The sequence below is a fragment of the Aulonocara sp. 'chitande type north' Nkhata Bay genome, linkage group LG16 (assembly GCF_057382095.1).
Source record: "Aulonocara sp. 'chitande type north' Nkhata Bay isolate Kocher_YH1m ecotype deep benthic linkage group LG16, A_spYH_male_GT1.1, whole genome shotgun sequence".
Classification (NCBI taxonomy): domain Eukaryota; kingdom Metazoa; phylum Chordata; class Actinopteri; order Cichliformes; family Cichlidae; genus Aulonocara; species Aulonocara sp. 'chitande type north' Nkhata Bay.
Genome location: NC_141359.1, coordinates 12,860,123 through 12,884,057, shown reverse-complemented (window position 1 = coordinate 12,884,057; position 23,935 = coordinate 12,860,123). Strand labels below are relative to the sequence as shown.

The window sequence follows — 23,935 nt, the reverse complement described above, 5'->3', positions numbered from 1 at the left end:
AACAGGCAGTGTTGGGGAGTAACGGAATACATGTACCGCCGTTACGTATTTAAAATACAAAATATGAGTAACTGTATTCCGTTACAGTTACCGTTTAAAAAGGTGGTATTCAGAATACAGTTACTTTGTTGAGATAAATGGATTACACGGCAGTACTTTCCTGTTTCATATTGTCACGGGTCAGGACTGTTTGGGTTTTGTTTGACAGCTACGTTCTGTTGTTCCAGGTGGCAGCGTTACGGTTGCCATGGTTACAGGGTGACGCTCTTTCTCTGAGTGTTTCCTGGGTGAGAGAGCGGCTTTTTGTTGTTGTTGTTGTTGTGCTAAGCTAATAGGCAGAATGCTACTCTAAAGAATGTAGCCTCATGGGCAGTGTAGTCCGTGCTGCAGGGAGAATGGACTGCCATACACGTTATGGGTCTGTGACCGTGAGGAGGGAGAAAAAGGCGAGTGGAAAAGTCCGAGTTGTCATCGAGCAAAAACAGGAGCTGGAAGCATGTAAATATAATAATAACCACTGCAGCCAAGAAGAGTGCCTGACGTGTTTTCCTCCGAAACAATAAGTTCCGTTGGAGCAGCCTTTCAACGCCTCTCTCTGTCTCTCGCTAGCAAAGTTGACCCACACAACAAAGTAAAGCTAGTTTTTGGCTACGAGCCCGACACAGACCCGAGGTATTAGTCAGAGGTCCCTTTACTACGGGTTCGGAGCCCTTCATAAATCACAGCAATAGTGCATTCACGTAGTTGTAAAAAGCATGATAATATATTAAGTAATCCAAAGTATTCAGAATACGTTACTCTCATTGAGTAACGTAACGGAATACGTTACAGAATACATTTTGGGGCATGTATTCTGTAATCTGTAATGGAATACATTTTAAAAGTAACCTTCCCAACACTGGGAACAGGCCATCATAAACAGAATAACACAATGAAATTAGATTAACGAGTGGCTTTCTGAACATACATAAAGTTTTAGTTTTGTCTGTGTGAGACTCAGAGTGTACCGTTTAGCTGCACGACCTTTATTGTGAAGCACAGTAAGCGGAAGCAGCTTGGGCTGTTGTGTGCAACTTGATGCCGGGTCCGAGCCGGACGCTGATGCGGATCTTCATCTCCAGACTTTTGGAAGTTGGGACTCTTTAAAGGTAACAAAGCCGACGCATTAAAAATTAATATTGAAATGTCTGCTAAATATTACATGAATATTGGCTTTTGCTTCACCAATAAGACAGCAAACAGCTCCGTGTCGCAGTGAAGCTAACGAGCTAGTTAGCTGAGCAAGTTGTAACAGGAATAACCACAGGCGTGTTAACAATGCATGTACTTTGATGTATCGCCTTTTTGGCTTCGTCTACTGTATCAAGAAAAATATTTTTCACTAGGCTTGTTTTTCAGAATCTTCTGGAATTTTGATTAAATATCTGAGTGCTATTATTGCTATTTATTTCTCCCTTAATCTCGTAAACAGTTCCCAAATCTACATGGATGCTCTGTTTCTGATCAAGAATAGAGAAATAGAGGCTTTTACTTTGAAAGCTACCGTTTATCAAATGTAATTACCATTTAATTAAAAGGCAGCTTCGTGGAAGCAGATGCAGCTTTCATTTAAATTTTTGTTTGTGTAAGATGTAAAATTAAATATGTTGTAGTATGTTCATTTTTCTCGAGGAAAACTGTTGTACCATAAAAATAGGCGATCCTCCTGGAGTGACCCTGAAAACAGGGAAGAAATCTGCGGATATCAAAGCAACTGTTTGAATAGTTCAAGGTGCAGGAAACTGCAATGCAAAAGACAACGGTGTAAAAAAATGCTCCTCTTTCTTTTATCTGCAGACCACTTGTCCTTCCAAAGCCTGAGGCCATATAAAAGTAGAGATAATGCTTCCATCCTTTAAGCCAATCCAAACAGGCCACATATGTAAACGACACTCCTAAGGTGACATGCTGGCTCTCCTGTAGTGACTGTATTTGTTTTTTTTTCTTGCTGTGGAAAGAAGCTGTTTGCCTCACTTACTGTGATATTAGTGAGGCAAGGGGATGGTAATGGCTACAGGGTTGGGTGGACAGGGTATTTAGAACTGATCTTTGTGTCTTTCTGCCCCAGTTCCTTTAGTTGCGGCTGCTTGTTGACTCATTGAAGGAACATTCCCGATGGCGCACAGGGTTGCCTTAAGGGCCCAACACCCTCGGTCCATCTGGCTTATGGTGCTGCCGATGCTCCTCACCGTCCTTTTGGTGGCAGTTTGGGCAGAGGGCCAGGACTACTATGAATTGCTGGGAGTCAGCAGGGAAGCGACGACCAAAGAGATACGACGGGCCTTTAAGCAGCTGGCGCTCACCATGCACCCTGACAAAAACCCTGTGAGTTACACGGACAAACCACAATCCAGAAACACAAAAAAATGACACAGTAATTCTCTGAAATCTGTCGCGTCTCTATGAAACCCTGACAAAACTGATGCTTATCGACTATTTCAGGGTGACCCCTCAGCCCACGAGAAGTTCCTGCAGGTCAATCGTGCCTATGAAGTTCTGAAGGATGAAGACCTGAGAAAGAAATATGATAAATATGGAGAAAAAGGACTGGACGAGCAGCAGGGCGGACGCTATGAGAGCTGGAACTACTACAGATATGACTTTGGTAAGTAACCAATGGGATGTTACAACACTTGAATGTTTTTACAATTGTTTGTATAGAAATCGTTTTATGAGGATATTGTAAAAAGAAAAGAATAGCTAGCTCTGCTGTGAACAAAGAGTTGTTCAGTATTTAAGTTCGTCTTTCTGTCCAGGTATATATGACGATGATTTGGAGATCATCACGCTGGACAGTGGAGACTTTGGTAAGATATAAAACATATTCTGTTTTTGCTTTAGTGTACAAATGAGAAAAACCTTCATCCTTTTTCGATTGTTTGATGTTTTCCTTTCAGAAAAAGCCAACACGTAAGAACTATGTAAATTTAAAGATTTCTCAAATTTATTTTGATTGGCTTTTGAAATCTTGTTGTTCTTGTTTAATGACAGACATCATACATTGCATAATTAACTTCAGAGGTGTCAAACACATTTTAGTTCATTGTCATACAGAGCCTGAGCTAATCTTAATTGTGCTGGAACAGAAAAACAGTGCAATGGCCCCAAACAACCAATCAACCCACCAAACAAACAAACTGTTTGTTTGTTCTTGTATAAAAACATTTTAGCACATTCTCAAATGTTCACATTTAGTTATCCACAATGAGCAGTCTGAGAGGACTGAAGAAAAATTATTTTGTCTGAAAGACAAAACACAGTACAAAGTCCAAAATCTAATCTGTAGTTCTCGCCCCTCAGTCTTATGTTTGACATCCCAGACGCACATTTATACACTTGTAATTACTATGTGCGGTTCCACACATTGTAATTGTAATAGTCCTACCCACTGTCACATAGACATCAGGTTCCATTCTTTCATGACGGATGTCTTTGTCTTCTTCTGATTTCAAATTCTCTGCTCATGAGTGAAGAGGCTCTCAGTTGTTTGTCTTGCATGCTGGATTGGTTCTAAAATGTTTTTTATCCCGAACTTATTTCATATCTTGTCATCAGACACAAAGAGCCTAATCTGGAAGTAAACCTGTCAGCAGCAAATCAAATTGAAAACACAAAGGGAATGTTTAATGGTTTTCTTGTTTGATTTTAGTTTTGGGTGAGCTGCAGGGTACAATTCAAACTTTGAAGTTTGGGAATGGCTGGTCCAACTCCAGAGTAACTGCTATTTGCTGTCTGTTTTTTTTGTGTGTGTATATATGTGCCGTAAACCTTTTTTCCTGTAAGTCTTCAGACCTTAGCATAAAGCAGAACAGCTGTGCAGCTTTCTCCAAACTGTAGTTTTACCCCACTCTTATCAGTGGGAGCAACAGTAAAAGGATTTCAAAGGCACCACGACACAAACACCGTGTGAGAAACAAGAGCGTAAACAGGTAGTGACTGACGTGTCTGTGTGTCTGCTTCAGAAGCAGCAGTGAACTCTGGAGAAATCTGGTTCATCAACTTCTATTTCCCACGATGCTCCCACTGTCACCAGCTGGCTCCGACGGTAACACTACACAAGAAACACACTAAACACACATCCTCAGTCTTGCACCCTTTTATGATTTTGTTTTCTTCTGTGTTATATATGCATCTGTTAGAAAAACATTCCTGGTTTTGTTAGTTTCTTGCTCAAGTTGTAACTTGATAATAATCACATAGACAGAGTTAGACTCTGTGTCAGACAGAGTGAGTTACTAAAATATGTACGTGTCTGTTTGCTTTGACCTTTGCATGTCACAGTGGAGGGATTTTGCCAAGGAGATGGATGGTGTGATCAGGATTGGAGCGGTGAACTGTGGAGACAACAATCATCTCTGCAGGAGGAAGGGCATCAACAGCTACCCCAGTCTGTACATATACAGATCAGGACAGGTGTGTTTGCTGCTTTTTGTAGCAAAAATGGAAATAGCTCAACTTTGAAAAATGAATGTAGTACATGCACATACTGAGTTAGCTCAAGCACCTGAACACTACAAACCTGAGCAGGCACCAAGTAAAAGTTTCAATCGAACGTCGATAAATGAGTTTAACAGACTCATCAAAGTAATGACAAAAGCTTGAAACCAGTTGTATACAGTTACCAGTGTTAGTCCATAATTGAACTTTTCCTATGATAGGCAAACAGCTTATTTATCCTTTGCCTCCTTTGTTTGTTTACACTAAGCAAAAAGTGCATGTTAAGGAAAATCAGTGAGTACGTTCTCATTCAAGGGTACATTTACTTCAACTACTGATGCTGTTGGAGAACCGTGTATAGCTTTGATTGCACTCTGTTGTGGATGCGGAGACAGACAGATGGAGACCCGACAGCCGAGTGGTTATTTCTGTTAAACCTCTTTGATGTTTGCTGCTTGAGGCACATGTTTAGTTGGTGCATTGTAATGTCACTTTTCCGCTGATGAGTTTGTGCATTCACACATTCACAAAGTAAAACCCAGACATAAAAGTTTGCGCTCACTGTTTGAAAGCTTTATTTAACATGTTCCATGTTTTGTTTCTTATAATTTCTTATCAATTCTTTGCATTTCTGTAGAGACCAGAGAAATTCAATGGGGAGCGCAATAGAGACAACCTGGTTCGCTTCTCCATGCAGTTCATCACTACAACCATCATTCAGCTCTGGCAAGGTGAACTACAACCCGCGACCACACTGAGATGAGCTAACTTTGTGTTAGCGAGCAGTCTGGCTAAACTTTCAGTGAAATACAGTCTGTGGAGAGTTTTTCTGTTGTTCGAGTTTATTCCTCATCCTATACGTACTAATGTTTTTTTTTCCAGGTAACGTGTTCAGCGAGATAGAGAGCGCGTTCTCGTCAGGGCTTGGCTGGCTGATCACCTTCTGCTCTGACAGTGGAGGTAACACATGTGCACAGTCAGCTTTTTTTTTGCATGCTAACACACACATACACACACATACAAGACTCTTTATGAAAAGACAGGCAGATGTGTCACAAATCAGTCTACATAACCATGTGCTCTGATACGTGGACACACAGAGTGTACTGGTGTTATCAAGCTTGTTGTTTAAAATAAATGGTGTTTGTCTCTTTTTCAGATTGCCTGGAGCCAAGAACGAGACAGAAGCTGGCAGGAATGTTGGTGAGACAACAGCAGTAATGTTTTTACAGCTGTTTATCACAGAGACATGCTGTGTCTGCTGAATAAATGAATTCACTTTAAAGATTTGAGCCAGTAGAGCATTTTATAAAGCCATGCAGGGAGGGGCACGCAGCTTTGGTTTTCAGTCTCCCAGACCCATGACTCTTACACCTGAAATACCCACTCAGAGAAATGCTTAAATCCCACCAGACACACTGCAGTGTGATTCAGAAGAATCCCTGAATCTGCTTTGTGCGCCACATCACTTACATAAAATATTTTTTATGGAAGTTGCTTCAAGCTGCACGGAGCAGATAAGGAGGACAGTAAATCAGGCATAGAGAGAATCTAGTCAAATTATAAGGCCTGGTGCAGACCACATGCTCTGCTTCTAACGATCATTCAGATTTTATGTCATTTGAAGCTGTGTGAAGAACAGAACAAAACTGCTTTAGAGATGTGATATCACAGACACACAGCAGGTGTGTTTTATGGGATTGGTTAAATTGGCCCTGGATGGATTTAGAAATTTTCAAACACTTGAAGAGGTCATTTTTTTCCTCTAAAGTACTTGAGAAGAGAGAAAAGTCAGAGAGAGAGATTTTGAAATGACAAGGAGCAGGGGCATCTTACTACACGTAAAACGGCTGCAAAAAAAAAGATGTACAGGCAGAGCACAACGGTCAGCACAGCACAAAATTTGGGTCCTTCGCTCTAGTTAGCGGTCAGCGCAGCGCATGTCGCGTCCTATGTGAAAGGGCCTTGAGGATATATGTCACTAATAATGTTAACACTGTCCTACATGAAAGACAAAGACAAAAAAAAAGGCTTAAATGCTAAATTCTACTTATGTGAATGTGTCACCAAAGAGACCGTGTGTCTAACCACAGTGTTGCTGTGTGGCTCTTTATATTTTTCAAATGATAAGCTTTATTTGGGGCTGATGAATGACAGGCAAATGTTTTCTCTGAGGGGTTGTGTGTCATCTTCATGCATTTGTCCTCTAACCTTTTGAAGTGAGGACGTACTTTGGATTTCCAGCTTGTCATTCCAATCTAATAGCTGCGAGGAACAGCCTTGTAAACGATGTCTGTGTGTGACCGACAGACCTATGACAGTTAGTGTCGTCTAGGCAATTTGATTGAATCCTATAAAGGTAGCTCACTATCCTCAAGTTATGTTTCATTTGTAACGTACATTGTGTAATGTTAAAAATCTTTAAAAAAAATCTAACTTTTATTTGTAGTTCTATCATGACAAGTTTATTAGTAGCTGTGATGCTGATGTATGTGTTGTAATAAATACTACAGCGCCTGTTTGATCTCTTTATAACTGCTAAGTGTTTGTGTCTGAATGTAGGATGGTCTGGTTAAGGTGGGATGGATGGACTGCACAGCAGATGAACAGATCTGTGCAAGTTTCCAGGTAAGGGTCAGAAGTACTATAGTAATGGTACTTGCATGAGATATCTGTGTAGTTGGGTTTATATACAATGTAAGTGGGAGTATCATCTGCAAAGATGGGGGTAAATGGTTTCTACATAGTGCTTTTCTACTTTACCTCAGCACCCAAAGCACTTTATACAGCATGCCTCGTTCACCCTTTTTTCCACACATTCACACTCCAATGAGACAACAACGTGGTGTTCAGTATTTTACCCAAGAATAGTTTGACATGCAGACTGGAGCAACTAGGGAACAAACCAAACCTTCCAATTAGTAAATTAGTAGATGACCTGCAATACCCCCTGAGCTACAGCCAGGAGGGAGGATGATATTTTGTCAACACATAGTGCTCTGCTTAGAACTGACTTTAGACTGATTTAGTTATTTCCAGCAGTATCGCCTGCTTGGCTAATCTTTCTGTTGTGTTTCAGGTGACCAGTGGAGCAACTGCTTTATTCCCACCTGGAAGTGCTTTGAATAAACCAGACAGTGTACTTGTAAGACGAAGAACACACTACTGTCTGTGCTAATACTGTGTATAGTACTGGAATACTGACTCTATGTGTATGTGTTTCAGTGGCTGAATACTCTGGACAGTAAAGAAATTTATAATCAGGTCATCAACCATCTACCTGATTTGGAACTTCTCACCAGCGACAGTTTCCAGGTATTCTGACTCCAGATGCACAGTCCACCTGTGCATAATACAATTACTTGTATTGTATTACAGCGCAATTCAATATAATACAGAAGTACAATGTAAAATTGTTCTGATGCAGTGTAACTTGTTTCGTCCAGAGTAAATTGGCCCATCATCGCTGGTTAATCAGTTTTACATTTGGTAACAAAAACTCTGCCTCCAACGAGTACAAGAAGCTACAAGCTTTCCTCCGAAATGACCACATACAGGTATCTGTCTATCTGACTGTCTGTGCGTGTCTCTGCATGTATCTGTCTGCCTGCCTGTCTGACTGACTGTTTGTCCTTCCAGGTTGGCAGAGTGGACTGTATAGCGGACTCAGAGCTGTGTCAGTCTCTTTACATTCATAAACCCTGTATGGCTGTCTTTAAAGGACTGGGAATCCACGACTTTGAGATCCACCATGGTCAGTACTACATTTGCATTGTACTGGGCTCAAAATGTGGTCATAAATATTTTGTACTTGTTAAAAAGATTTGTATGTGTAAAAAAAAATTTGTGCATGCGTAAAAAAGATTTGTGCGTGCGTAAAAAAGATTTGTGCGTGTGTAAAAAAGATTTGTGCGTGCGTAAAAAAGATTTGTGCGTGTGTAAAAAAGATTTGTGCGTGCGTAAAAAAGATTTGTGCGTGCGTAAAAAAGATTTGTGCGTGTGTAAAAAAGATTTGTGCGTGTGTAAAAAAGATTTGTGCGTGCGTAAAAAAGATTTGTGCGTGCGTAAAAAAGATTTGTGCGTGCGTAAAAAAGATTTGTGCGTGCGTAAAAAAGATTTGTGCGTGCGTAAAAAAGATTTGTGCGTGCGTAAAAAAGATTTGTGTGTGTGTAAAAAAGATTTGTGCGTGCGTAAAAAAGATTTGTGCGTGCGTAAAAAAGATTTGTGCGTGCGTAAAAAAGATTTGTGTGTGCGTAAAAAAGATTTGTGCGTGTGTAAAAAAGATTTGTGTGTGCGTAAAAAAGATTTGTGTGTGTGTAAAAAAGATTTGTGCGTGCGTAAAAAAGATTTGTGCGTGTGTAAAAAAGATTTGTGCGTGTGTAAAAAAGATTTGTGTGTGTGTAAAAAAGATTTGTGCGTGCGTAAAAAAGATTTGTGCGTGCGTAAAAAAGATTTGTGTGTGTGTAAAAAAGATTTGTGCGTGCGTAAAAAAGATTTGTGCGTGCGTAAAAAAGATTTGTGCGTGCGTAAAAAAAATTTGTGTGTGCGTAAAAAAGATTTGTGCGTGCGTAAAAAAGATTTGTGCGTGCGTAAAAAAGATTTGTGCGTGCGTAAAAAAGATTTGTGCGTGTGTAAAAAAGATTTGTGTGTGGACTTAGCCAAAAAAACCCCTGAAAGTTACAACTACGAATTTTGACCCTATTTTTCTTCCTTTCATCTGATTGGTGAATGTCATGTCAATCACAAATGTAACAATCCAATCAGAGAACAGATGGGTTTGGCTGTCGGAGGGGCGCTTTTTTTGAACTGCAGGTCTTTGAAGGGAATAAATGCCCTTTTACATGCCAACCCAGCGTTTTCCTTCATCACCACGAAGGAAAACAGTCTGTGGTCGTCCGAGTTTGGTGATTTTTGTGTCACAGGACTACGTGTTTAATACAGGGACTTCCACAGCCTTTTCAACAGCGCTGCGGACGCAGGGGGGGCAGTGTTTTGGAAATGACAGTCTTCATTACAAAGCTTTCTTCGTTATGAATTAGCATACATGTTTTTATTGAACATTTGAAGAACTAGCAAAAAAACCAGAAACTCTTGTAGAGGACATAAAGTCAGAGATAGAAAAGACAAGGAGCAGGTGCATCTAGTACAGGTAGAGCTGCTGCAAAAACCCACAGAGCCCAGCAGCCAGCAACAAATTCTGGATCCTTTGCTTTTAGTTAGCAATTAGCATTAGCAGCACATCCTGCGTCCGATGTGAAAGGACTTTTATGCTGCGCACTGTGACTCACAGCAATGGTCCTGGGTCAGCCCTGACTTTGTGCTAAACTAATCCTAAAGTAATAATGGTATTTCTAACCACTGACATACCACAACTTTATCCTTTCAACAGCTGCTGAAAGTTAGGGGACCTAACTGCTATCGGATATTTATATAGAGATTACCCTTCAAGGACCTGCAGTTCAAAAAAGTGCCCCTCCGACAGCCAAACCCATCTGTTCTCTGATTGGATTGTTTAATTTGTGATTGACATGACATTGACCAATCAGCTTAAAGGAAGAAAAATAGGGTCAAAATTCGTACTTGTAACTTTCAGGGTTTTTTTGGGCTAACTCCACACACAAATCTTTTTTACACATACAAATCTTTTTTACAAGTACAAAACCGATTTACAAGTACAAAATATTTATGACCACATTTTGAGCCCATACATGTTGCTCTCCACTTGCATTTTATTTGTTTAAATTAGTTTGAATATCTCTGCATGTTTGAGGAGGACATGTACGTCTTGTCCAACTAGCAGTTTGTTACAAGGTTACAAGGATAGAGGAGTTCCAAAAAAGGGCTCATGTTATTATTTGAGGAGCCAGTTTGCTAAGGTTGGTTGAACAATGGCTTATTAAGTTAATCCGTTCAGAGAAGGTTTGCTCATCTGCATTAACTCGTGTGTTTTGTGTAGGCAAAGATGTGTTGTACAATATTGTGGGTTTTGCGAGGGACAGCGTTCGAGCTTTTGTCACCACTCTGGGGCCGGACAACTTTCCTTCAGACAGAAAGGAGCCGTGGCTCGTCGACTTCTTCGCTCCGGTTTGTATTTGACTACTTTAATCACAATTATGATGTTGTGCTTTTGGTGGCAGATTTTCAAGTAGGTGGTTATTTTAGTGGTTAAAATGATTTATTAAGCTGTGACCTCAAAAGTGAACAACAAACTCTTCCTTTATTTATTTATTTACATTTGATTCACTACAAAAGAGTTTGTAGTTGTTGCATCTAAATCTTTTAGTTTTAGTTGATTAAATATTACGAGATTATAGTAGACTAAACCTAAAGTTGCTTCAGTGACTAAAATACAAAGTGTAAACCACTTTGGAACAACCAGTAAATAAATTGTAAAATATATCCATACTGTTCTCTTTCTTCTAAGCGTTGATATTTATGTTATATTTGGCTGAATGCGATTGAGAAGTTACACACAGCTGTGATAATGTGACAATTGACTGTAAAACATTGATAAAAGCCAATCGATGAGGCAAGTTACTCTTATCAGTCCAGATTGACTCACATTGATTGCATTGTCTTTTAGACAGAGTTATTTGCAAAGCTTTGGAAATCTGTCACAACACAAAATCAGGATCAAGAGTCTGAAAGTGAAAAAAAATAAATTTGAAACCCAAAAAAAGAAGTTAATGAAAACAAATAAATTATTTAAAATAAAATAATTATTAAAGAAAAAAATTGTATTTTTTTATTTTTTAAATATAAAAAATATCAGAATTTCACTTTGAAATAGCTTTTGACCCTGATGTAGCTTCACGTGACTGCATCCAGTCTGAGCTGGACTGGGATCGTTTGGAGACGCGTCTCCCACCAGGCGAGCTATTTGTGCATTCTTCAGTTGCAAACAATATTCAATGCAATCACTGTTATTTTTTATTTATTTTATAATTGCAGGGTTTGACAGTTTAATACTATCTTTATTCTAGTGTGACTGAGCTATGAGCTAAGGGACCAAACGTAGCACAAGAGTAATCTGCTGGTTGCGCCAAATGTTTTTGGCACTGATGATGCAGCCAGTCAGAGTCCTTGTTTAACTTCAGGGCTGGTGGTGGTGCTACACCTACAACACAAACAGTCACTAACTCCGAGGCAGATATGGACCACTTTGTTGGGAGCATTGTGAGCTTGTAAGAGGCAAGAAAGACCCTGAAACACTGAGAACGCTGTGTGAACAAGGGCTAATTAATCAAGCTTTGTCAACCGTAGTAAAAACATTAAAAACCAAAAGTGAGAAAATGGGACTTAAAATCAGTTTTAATCTATTACCACTTTGTGAAAATTGAAGTTTGTAAATAGCACTAGTTAAAAACCAAACTACTGACGTGATAACGACCACCGACAGCCTAAATCCTTGGTAGCTCAGATTTGAACATTGGGTAAGAATTGTCGTTACTACTTATTAACCTCACAAACATTTGGCTCTTGCTTGCAGTGGTGCCCCCCGTGTCGAGCTTTACTGCCGGAACTGCGAAAAGCTTCAATCCAGCTAGCTGGGCAGATGAAGTTTGGCACTTTGGACTGTACCATCCATCACAACCTCTGTTCTAGAGTAAGCACACACATCCGTGTATATTGTTGATTTTTAAGCTTAAGGCTAAAATGTGCCGACCAATTAGTAATTTACTTTTCTCTTTTTTCAGTATAATATTCAGGCTTATCCCACCACAGTGATCTTTAATGGTTCTTCTGTGCATGAATATGAAGGCCATCATTCAGCTGATGGCATCCTGGAGTTTATACAGGTACTACATCAAATACAACTGAAATGGCTCCTCTTTGCCTGGATTTTTGTCATCTGTACACCGTTTGGTCAAAATGTACCTTTAAGAAATTTACAGCTCCAGCTGTAATGAGTAATCTTTTTCAAATGAATCAGTAATCTAATCAAGTAATCGGATAAGAAATACTTGAGTTTCATTTATGAGCAATAATAAAAGCTCAAAAGAGATTACAGGTCTTTCAGAATGAACTGCTCATTGGTTTCCATTTTGGAAATTGCAATATTTTAAAGTTTCACTGCATGTAAAAGAAGAAACCCAGCTAAACCCTTTAGCTGTATTTGCATACCATATTAATTTCATTTTTTTTTAAGAAAACGCTTTCTTAAATGAAAATATATATATATTAAACACATTTTTATTGGCTTGTGAAAAAAAGCTTTTATTTTTATATATTTAAATATTAGTGCAATTTAATTGATACAATATTTTATATTATTTCACTTTAATCTGAAATGTTTTATGAAAGCACTTGACGTTTATATGGTTTTTTACACCCCATGTCCCCCTTTAGACTGATCCCTGTTTACTGCAGGTATTGTTTCCATCTAAAATAGGACGGCTGCTGTCAGCCTTCAGAGAGCTGAACACGGGTTCGGACGAAGTTAACGGTTCATCTGAACATTTTAATACAACTTCTGGAGATTTACTGCAGATTTTTCTGTGTAAAACAAACAGCGGTGGACGGAGCAGCTACAAACTTTGCTTTTCTTTACGTCAGAGTTTGATGATCGGGTGTTTTGATGAAGGACTCCCGCTCGCTTTCCCCCACTAAAGATTAATGCCTTTTACCATTGGTGATCACAGGAACAGCCCTGCTGTTTACGTCACTAGAAACATTTTTCTTTCATTCTACCTGAGCTCAATGTCTCAGTAACGGCTCCGTCTCTTTGCTCTTTGTGGTGTGTAAACAGACTCCGGGTCCACGTTAAACTGCCAGCATCATCATCATTGCTGCTGTTGTGTTATCAGTGTTTTTGTTTAAAACTGAGGCCTGAGTGGGCTGAATGTTGTCCGACTTTTTATTCACACGCTGCTCCTAAACACATTTATTCTGAAGGTTTGTTTTAGTCACACCTGTGTTAAGCGCTCACGTTTACATCGTTTAACACATCAGTGCAATACAGAGCCGTGCATTAACCAAAGCATCGAAGCAAAGTTTGTGTTGAGAATTTTTTTATGATCAATTTTTTTTTATTACTCAGTGAATCATTGCAGCTAAAGGGCTCATCACCACTGTCAATATTATTACAAAATAACATTTGATGCATAGTATAATTTTTTTTCATTGCTGTTTTCCTTTGGTTGCCTTTGGTCTCAAAGTGGAGTATTTAAAAGACAGTGAGATCACAAAGGGCTTCTTTCTATCTCTGCAGGACCTGGTTAATCCATCGGTCCTGATTTTGGATCCTTCAAGCTTCACAGAGAAAATTAAAGGTAAAACCTGCTCCTGACAATAATAATGGATTGCATTTATATAGCGCTTTTCGAGACCCTCAAAGTGGTTTACAATTCCACTATTCATTCACTCTCACATTCACACACTGGTGGAGGCAAACCACTGGGGCAGGCTGACAGAAGCAAGACTGCCGCACCATCGGCCCCTCTGGCCATCACCAGTAGGCGGTAGGTGAAGTGTCTTGCCCAAGGACACAACGACCAAGACAGACAGAGCTGGGGATTGAACCGGCAGCCTTCCGGTTACAAGATGAGCTTCCTAACCCCCTGAACCACGGCCGTGACAATAAACTGCTTCTTGCACAAAGGGCTAGTTGCAAAGACTTTGAACAGCACTGTTGTAAAAGAACTTGACAGCTGCAATTGCTGTTTTATGAAAACTACCCATTCCCATCTTTCAGTTTAAAGCACCATAGAGGCCGGATTATTAAAGTTAAAGTCTAACACAGTGGTCTGTTTCTCTGCTGCAGGTCGAGATGAAGGACAGATCTGGGCGGTAGATTTCTACGCTCCCTGGTGTGGTCCCTGTCAGGCTCTGATGCCTGAATGGAGACGCATGGCCCGGGTATAACTCACTTTACATGTGCCATATATAGACCATAGACACAAACTGAAAGAACACAAGAAGGAGAGCTGTATAAACTTTAAAGGTCATCTAGCTGCTTCACTCTACTGTCACCTGATCAGTAAACTTCAGTAACCCTGAGCCACTGGAAGCTCGAGCCATGACACGGCCTCCAGCTTGTTCTGCTGTTGTATGCTTTAGATGAACCTTAGTAGACACTTTTTGTATTTTGTTTTCAGAATGTACAAAGGTCTCAATTTGCCATTCATAATTTTCCTGCTCTCTCTTTGATAGATTTGTTTCTGCAGCATGACCTGTCCTTGACAGTTAATGGCATATTTCTAAAAACTGAGCTGAGATTCTTTCCTTTAAACCCATATTTATTGTATAACATAAGCTTGAATGCGATTTATTAAACAGTTAAAATAGCCAAATTGTGCCCTGGTCCAAAAATATATGAACCTTAAAGGAAAGAAATTCAGTTTAGATGTCAGTTTTAAAATTAATACCTATGACTGAATCTGCACAACTCCACAAAACAGTGAATTTGTGAAGAAAACCAGGAACATTGGGATTTTGTTTATGAACCTAAAGCAAGTGACAGAAATCAGCAGATGAAAACAGAGGGTCAGGACTCAGCTAGCAGAAGGAGAGAGCAGCCTCTAACCTGACGCCGTCTTGGTTTCCATCCAGCTGCTTTCAGGTCAGATCCTGGTCGGTTCGGTCGACTGTCAGCGCTTTCAGTCGTTCTGTCAGAGCCAGAGTGTGAGAGCATACCCAGAAATCCGCCTGTACCCTGGAAACAGCCGGCAGCCAGATCGCTATACGTATGTAACTCACTTTACATGCTCAGATGTCGGGAAATGAATATTCCCAGGAGATGAGAATATGGATATGAGTTTCATCACAACATCTCAGATGATCAGAATTATTTGTTTTACCTTCTTACATCTTCTTTTTACTTAGATTATTGATTACTGATTTCCTTTTCGCCTGCCTGTCTCTGTAGGAGTTATAATGGTTGGCACAGAGATGCCCATTCACTGAGAACATGGGCACTGAGGTGAGATGCAAGTTGCCTTTTCTTGTCTTTCTGTATTTCTTTAGGGTTTTTCTTTCTTTCTGCAGTAAAAGAACCAATGAAATGGGACGTGTCCAGTGTTAATAGTTGAGTTATTCTCTTGTGTGTACAGTTTTTTACCCAGAGCCTCTGTGGACCTTACTCCAGAGACCTTCAGATCTCTGGTTCTGTCAGGTCGGGATCACTGGGTCCTGGACTTTTATGCCCCCTGGTGCGGACCCTGTCAACACTTTGCCCCGGAGTTTGAGGTCCTAGCTCGGGTGTGAAAACTTTGCTTCTCTGCATGAATCTTGTTGCTTTTTTTCTGCAGTGACTGATGAGACAAACCGAAAGTAAACTTCTCCAACAGACTGTGGGACGAAGCACAAATTAAGAGTTTCTTAAAAGTATGGTTTTCTTGTAGTCAAGAGTCCTGCAGTCATGCTTTTTGTGTGTGTGCGATTGACAGATGCTTAAAGGCGAGGTCCGGGCAGGGAAGGTTGACTGTCAGGCTCATTATCAGACCTGTCAGTTAGCTGGAATCACCGCCTACCCAACTGTCAGATTGTACCCATACCTGGGAAAAAAGAGGGTAAGCACACACACACACACACACACACACACACACACACACACACACACACACACACACACACACACACACACACACACACACACACACACCGTGACTAGCACTGTCACTTCAGAGTAAGAATGTTCTAGGATTAGACTTCATGGCTGTAGCCTCTTTTTATTTTGTAAAAGTTGTGTTGCTTGCCATGTTTTTCTCCATGCTTCAGTTTTTTATGTTTGTTTTTATTTTGTTTTGGTGAATCTGTCTTCTCCCAAATATTTTTGTTAATTAGGAATCAACTCCTGATTTTTCCCCATTCTAACATTTTGTCCATCAAATACCATTTAAAAAAAGTAAAAGCAAGGTTTATAATCTAATGTTTTATATTCATCACCAAAAAAAAGAGCTCAGTTTACTTTTATAAAACAAAAGAAAAGCAAAAAGCACAGCCTTCATCATCAGATTTGATGGGAAAGAATCAGTTATGGATTGACTTAATAGTGGAAAAGATTATAATGTGTGTGTATGTGTGTGTTCTGACAGCATGAACAGAGTGGGGAGCATATCAATAGCCGAGACGCTAACGTGATCGCTGACACCGTCAGACAGCGGCTACAACAGCTGTTGCCACGGTTACACAATAAGCCAAAGGTAAGTGCCGGTTAACTTCAAGCACAAATCAACCCAGCCGCTGAACTGGAGTCTGACACGTTTGTATGTTGTAGGATGAGCTGTGATGGAAGCGGGCAGTACTGTGAGGAAGATGAGCCACCTGATTGGTCAGGTAGAGACAGAAGTGAATTTGATTGGCCCAGCAAGATGATCAATCGGTCAACACTCCTTTATAGAAGCTACAGCTGGAACACTGGGACCGACTGTTACCTGCTGTGCTGAATGTACTGAACACTTCTGCCTTGTTTATGTTTGGTTTATAATTGTCTCCATTGTTTCTATTTACTCTATGAAGTAAAACTTTGGGACACTGTGTATTGATCATGTTACTGACACATACACACACACTCACCGATCCAAATGTTGACATAGTGTTGTATTTTATTGCTCATGTAAAAACAGTTTGAGAATAAAACGGTTCGTTTCTGTTAGATGTGTGTGCATCCCTGTGAGTTTTACAACCATCCCTGCAGGTTAAATTCAAAGTATACAAAGATGTTGACAAGATTCAGAAAAAAGAAATAATCACAAAGTATTAACTCTTTCAATTACTTTGTTTTTTACTCAAGCAAAAGTGCCAAGCATTTCAATCTCATGGTTTCTCAACACTGTTGCTTTTCTGTGTGTCAAACTGAGTTTTTGGGGATTGGATAGGGGTGCATCCAGAGGGACATGAGGTGGCAATAGCCCCGCTGAAAACATGATCGTCCACCTCAATGCTCTGTATGGACCCCAGAACGTAAACACACAGCTGTAGATGTTTTCTTAGTTATTCACACTTTGACCAGCAGGTGTCACTGTTCACTCACTGTTCACTCACTGTGTCATCTGGCTGAAAACTGTAGGAGACAGGAGCTTAAGAAAAGTTGGATTGACAAGATAAATACGTGCAGACAGGGTTTATAAAGTCTCTGAAAAGAGCTCAGAATATATCAAGGATTGGGTGCCCGCTGAAATCCTCAGTAAAAAAAAAAGGTTTATACTGTTAATGCGTTAAAGTTAATTAGATCATTAATTACTTGTTATATGTAATATGTATTCCCACAGAAAAAACAAACAAATAAAACTGATGCATTTATCTTATGCTCTTGGAAATTTTACACAAATAAAAAACAAAACAAAAGCAACAAACTGTATTGAAATAATTTGGAGCTTTTTAATGGTTTGTAATGGCTGTGTATCTTAAGAAGGGCAGCAGGTGTCACTGTTGCTTCTCTGTGCAGTGACTTCCCCAGAAAAGAGTTGATCAGGAAACAGAACCTGTGCACTGATTCAACTTTTGGAACACGAGCTTATCCACAACGGACCTGAGTCACATTACATTACCATGAGAACATTACATTGTGTCACGGTTCTGTATTATGTGGTCTGAAGAAAACTAATCTACTATACTCAGTGTTGGGGAGTAACGGAATACATGTACCGCCGTTACGTATTTAAAATACAAAATATGAGTAACTGTATTCCGTTACAGTTACCGTTTAAAAAGGTGGTATTCAGAATACAGTTACTTTGTTGAATTAAATGGATTACACGGCAGTACTTTCCTGTTTCATATTGTCGCGGGTCAGGACTGTTTGGGTTTTGTTTGACAGCTACGTTCTGTTGTTCCAGGTGGCAGCGTTACAGTTGCCATGGTTACAGGGTGACACTCTCTCTCTGCGTGTTTCCTGGGTGAGAGAGCGCCTTTTTGTTGTTGTTGTTGTTGTGCTAAGCTAATAGGCAGAATGCTACAGGTATAGCTCTAAAGAATGTAGCATCATGGGCAGTGTAGTCCGTGCTGCAGGGAGAATAGACTGCCATACACGTTATGTGTCCGTGAACTCGAGGAGGGAGAAAAAGGCGAGTAGAAAGGTACGAGTTGTCATCGAGCAGAAACGGGAGCTGGAAGCATGTAAATATAATAATAACCACTGCAGCCAAGAAGAGTGCCTGACGAGCCCAGTTGTAAGTAAGCTATTAAGACTCGACTGTACGCTGTGTTCGTGTTTTCCTCCGAAACAATAATTTCCGTTGGAGCAGCCTTTCAACGCCTCTCTCTGTCTCTCGCAAGCAAAGTTGACCCAGACAACAAAGTAAAGCTATTTTTCGGCTATGAGCCCAACTCGGAACCCGCCGTATTAGTCAGAGGTCCCTTTACTACGCTTCGGAGCCGCGGACCTTCAGTAACAATAATAAATCACAGCAATAGTACATTCACATAGTTGTAAACAGCATGATAATATATTAAGTAATCCAAAGTATTCAGAATACGTTACAGAATACATTTTGGGGCATGTATTCTGTAATCTGTAATGGAATACATTTTAAAAGTAACCTTCCCGACACTGACTATACTATACTCAATAAATTAAGCTGTAGATAGCAGCTGGTCTGCTAACCTTGTGAACTGAAGCCTAAAGTTCATCCATGCCTTCGGCAAGACAGAAAAAGGTGGTGATATTAATGTTTCTGTGCATATAATTTTCATCGAATCTGTCTCTGATGATCACACTGGGAAACTGGCCAGGTTCACATTAAAGATTTCTTGATGATAATGAGAAACTCTTCTTTGTCTTCTGTAGCAGTAGGTGAGAGTCTACCTCAAAAGTAAAAATCTACTAAGCAGCAGTGATGCTTATATCTGGCTAATTTGCACCATAGTGTAAAAGATGAATGTAGCCTCTGGCTCTGAGAAGCAAAGCCAATTCAGGTAATGCCTTTTAATGGCCACCAGGGGGGGATACCTGTTGCATGAAAAACCCTGTAGAAGTCTTTGGGGAAAGGGCTCTCAGCTCTGACTGCAGTAAGCACTTTCCTGATGGGCTCACTCATTTTGGTTCATACCTAATATAACATTATTTCCATTTTATACATTTTGGTCATTCTAAGAGTCAGAAAGCAGGATTAACTGGATATACGTCTTGGCTAATGACTCATGATTTTTAAGTTGTTAGCTAACAAACGTGCTTGCTGGTTCCAGTTTGAAAACGCCAACACTGTGATGTGATGACAGTGAAAACTTTCTTCTCAAGGAGTTCACAAACCAGTGACGTCACAGTAGCTACACCCATCTAAATCCATGTGATTCGTGAAGATTATTCTTGATTTTGCTGATAACCTATTTGTTTGGCAACAAATCACATCTTGGGCATAACCAACAATTAATCTCATCCCAGTGGGAATGCGAATTTCGCAGTAATCCATCCAGTTGGTGTTGAAAACAGAAAAAAGGTCAAACATAGTCCTGTGAAAAAAATATTTTCCCAGGGCTCTGTGCGGCCCTGTGAAAGTGCATGCCATGATTCAATTGTTTGTAGAACCACCTTTAGCAGTAATTATAAGTAAGTTGAAGTAATTGCTTCTGTAGGACTTTATCAGTCTCTCATTGTTGAGGAGGAATTTTGGCCCGCTCTTCTTTACAAGGTCCCACTACAGTATTTGAGCTCTGGACTTTGACTGGGCCACTGCAACACCTCGATTCATTGATTTTTCAGCAATTGTGTTGTAGATTTGAGATGTGCTTGGGATAACTGACCTGTTGCATTACCTCATATGGGCCAAGTTTAGCTGTCAGACAGATGGCCTCACATTTGACTCTAGAACACTTTGGTTTTGGTTTGGTTCATGGTCAACTCAGTGACTGCATGGTGCCCAAGCCCTGCAGCTGCAAAACAAGCCCAAATCATCACCCCTTTACCATCGCCACTGACAGCTCCTATGAGGTGTTTGTTTTCGCTGAATGCTGAAAATGTGTTAAGACACCTGAGAATGCTGCACACCTACAAACTGCCAAAACCTCTGATTTTATAGAGTTGTTTTGATTAGCAGGACCTGGTTGCTACTTACCCTATGCGGTAGATGAAACGTGAGAGGATCACTGAGGTTAGCGTGGTTCATTTTATGGGGGACATGAAAATTAAATTACTTTATGTGTCCATGTGATCAGTGACACCTATAAAAAATATAATGCTAGGCATTTGTGTTTCAGGTCTACCTTTAGTAATTCACCTGTTACACAAACCTTACACATTATACTGTTGGACAGCATCACGTCCCTCTCTATATAAATCTGTATATAATTACATACAAGTGTAACCATCAGACATAGAAATTCTCACAGTCTGGAAAAGACCAATAGTTAAAATGTTCTCTATTACTGTAATTACCTAAATGACCTTAGATACTTTCCACTTGAACATTATTAGAGGAGGACATTTCTATGTAGTCCCCCCCTTTACCTCTTTCTCTCTCTCCGTTTTGTGGGCAGTTGGAGGTCAGCATTGACGCAGCACTGCTCCATAAACCACTGGAATCACTTACTGCGTGTGCATTCTATTGTTTCATTATGTGAAATGGAGCAACAAGTTGGACAAACACTCGCTGAGTTATTGTGGGAACCGACCTGGTAGTCCTGTGCGTGTGTGTTTTGATGATGATGTCAGATTACTTTCCGTGTTGGACGCTTGGAGATTTGGCTGGCCATATTTGAGTTGGAGAGCACCGCTTCCTGTGACGCTGTGTGCTGCATAGAACAAACTTTTACATGCCTTATCACAATGATTAACACACAAGAGAAAATCCTGCCAGAGTAGCTCTGTGTACGTTTAAGCTGTTTAATTTTAGCATTAAATAACATCATTAAGAGAAAAAAGATTCCACATTTCCATAATCATTTGTTGATGTTGTTAACACTGGAGAAATTTCATTTAACCTTTAACACCACCAAGTGTTAAACAAGACCCTGAAACCCCTATTAGCACAACTCCAAGACCACTAAATTTAAGACAACATCATGATCTGAAACACAGGAAAAAAGGATTGGACAGAAAAAACAGGGCATATATCAGACCAAATGAGGGATATGTATAATACTGGAATGAACTATAACTGAAGCACTGGTACTGGATGAAACCCTGTTAAAACTAGTGCCCCAACACCAACAAGAAATAGTGGCCAAAAAAAATTCAGAGAAGGTGGCTAACAAACAGATATTTAGCCAACTATGCCAAAACATCACAAGATGGAAACACACTAGGGCTAAAAATAATAACTAATCTGAATCAGGACTGCAACATCAAAAGGTTAGAAGACCAAAATATGGCAAATACCAGACTGAACTGGCGACAAAGCATCAGTGGATACTGGCTCAAATCAGGGTTTGAATTATACTAGGAAAAACATTAGATTGGAAAATATTGAAAGAAAAATTAATAAAGGCAGCAAAACAGAAAAAAGGACTAAACATTATGTCATAACTGACCAAACTAGGGCTTAAACCCCCCAAAACACTAATACCAAGCCCTGGCCTAGAAACCTAGGTCAGGATATCAATGGGATATCAATCCCTGCTAGGTGACTATGGTTTCAAACCACGAGTCCAAAAACTAGAGCTAAAATGTAAGGTGATAACATATAAAACTCCTAACACATTACAAAATTATTAAATTGATTTATAGATAGAGATATATAGATTAAACCCTGGCTAAGACATCAGAGTAATTCTGACCAACATGTGAAACAACATAACCAAAATATTGGATTACACCTGCTACAGAGACTCATTAAGCAGGGATGTCAAACTGTATGTGGGCCACATTCAGCCCACTTTGATCTTAATGCGGGCGAGTGAAACTGTTCTTTCTGTCATCATAAAAATCTTTAATTAACATATTGAATCCCTGAGATATCCTAATATAAAACAGAGAAAAGCAATTTCTACAGCACGTCTCAGTCTTTTTACATGATAATTTGTAAAATTACAAAGTTCTGGTTGCTCACTGTCCAGACTGTCCTGTAGTTTCAAAACAAAATTTTTGTTGATTGAACTGAAATATCTAAATTAGAAAGTAAAACACAGGAAATTTTCTGACATTTAATTGTTTGTCTATTATTTTCTGTCTATTACAGTTTCGGTGTAATATGAATGGCTGTGGGGGGGGGTCTTTATTAGCAGAAAAAAGCTGTAAAATGTCTGATAATATAACTTAAAGTCCAAAAATGTATGTCCTCCATCATATTTTCCAAAGCTGTCTAGCGGGCTGGATTGGAGTCTTTGCTGGGTCGATTCGGGCCACCGGGCCTCATATTTGACACCGTGCATCAGAGAGTCTGATAAAACCCTAACCCATTATTGTTGGGTCTTTACCTTACAACCAGACCCCAAACGGTCCCAGTAGATGGCCACCCCTCCCTGAGCTTGATTCTGCTGGAGGTTTCTTCCTGTTAGAGGGTAGTTTTTCCTTCCCACTGTCACCAAATTCTTGCTCATAATATAATTATTGGGGTTTTCTTTGTATTACTGTAGAGTCTTTACCTTACCATACCAATCACCTCGAGGCAACCACTTTTGTGATTTGGCACTATATAAATATTATAAATACTATATTATATTGAATGTTGATAATATTGTATCAGTATCAGTGAAGCTATAGGAAAAGCTAGGGCAAAAACACCCTAGGATATGGCAATATACCAGACTACATCAGATTCATGTTGCATAGAAAAAAAATGAAAAAGGGTTAAAACATTGACGAGAAAATTGACCAAGCTAGCACTGAAACGTTGTCAAGTGCTCTTACAAAACGGGCTGAAATACAACCAAATATTTGACAGCACCAGATGTGATGACACATGAGAAAAGCCAAAGAAACATTTCTACTTGTGCTTTTTAGTTTTATTTCAATGAGTGTTTAAGAACTTGATGAACAGATGTTGGGGGGGGAAAAAAAAAGGATTTAAAGCAGCTTTAACTTCTGTCAACAAGGTCGGCCGGTGTCAAACTCTCTGCTGTGTCAGCACTCAGGAACATGAATAGAACCACTCAGCCTCCAGAAACAGACTACACCTTATCCCAGCACCAGGTGTGTTTTCAGTCAGGCAGTCAGCTGAAGTCAACACGGAGCACAGACCAGAGAGGACAAGAGCGTGGAGGACTAAAGCGGAGGAGGATAAGGAGGTGTAATGGCAGTAAATCCATGAAAACATTTTCTCTTCCCTCTCATGGAAACTGCAGCTGAGAAAACACTGCTGGAAATTAGTACTCAGGAACTACTGGAAGCAGTACAAACACACACACACACACACACACACACACACACACGCACGCACGCACGCACGCACAGTGGCTAGTTCATGCGGCTACTGGTCTGCTTTGTTAAACTTTACTCCCATCAATAAGAAACACTGAAATTCTGAGAGTTCAGCTTTATTGCTTTTAATCTGGTGTAGTTCAAGGTGGTGAAGCCCTATATGAGCCTTTATGGTATGAATCAGCCTCAATTTTAAGGCCGATTTTTAAAACAAAACAAAAAAAC

At 39.9% G+C, this 23,935-nt stretch overlaps 1 protein-coding gene across 1 annotated transcript; it reads left to right on the top strand.

Moving 5' to 3' along the window:
* The first annotated feature begins 294 nt into the window (after positions 1-294).
* dnajc10 (DnaJ (Hsp40) homolog, subfamily C, member 10) lies at positions 295-17,071 on the top strand. The gene is made up of 25 exons (XM_086266917.1): positions 295-1,148; positions 2,108-2,364; positions 2,482-2,644; positions 2,796-2,846; positions 4,002-4,084; positions 4,321-4,452; positions 5,114-5,207; positions 5,359-5,436; positions 5,636-5,679; positions 7,039-7,104; positions 7,556-7,621; positions 7,702-7,791; positions 7,923-8,033; positions 8,116-8,230; positions 10,433-10,560; positions 11,966-12,082; positions 12,174-12,275; positions 13,688-13,748; positions 14,240-14,334; positions 15,028-15,161; positions 15,344-15,397; positions 15,528-15,675; positions 15,864-15,986; positions 16,512-16,619; positions 16,694-17,071. Exons 2-25 carry the CDS (start codon positions 2,155-2,157, stop codon positions 16,703-16,705), a joined length of 2,385 nt encoding a protein of 794 aa, XP_086123043.1. The 5' UTR covers positions 295-1,148; positions 2,108-2,154; the 3' UTR covers positions 16,706-17,071.
* Positions 17,072-23,935: the final 6,864 nt, after the last annotated feature.

Coding starts and splice junctions, on each gene's coding strand:
- dnajc10 (XM_086266917.1), top strand. CDS start 2,155: ATGGCGCACAGGGTTGCCTTAAGGGCCCAACACCCTCGGTCCATCTGG. Junction 8,231..10,432: donor CGACTTTGAGATCCACCATG/GTCAGTACTACA, acceptor TGTTTTGTGTAG/GCAAAGATGTGTTGTACAAT. Junction 13,749..14,239: donor CTTCACAGAGAAAATTAAAG/GTAAAACCTGCT, acceptor TCTCTGCTGCAG/GTCGAGATGAAGGACAGATC.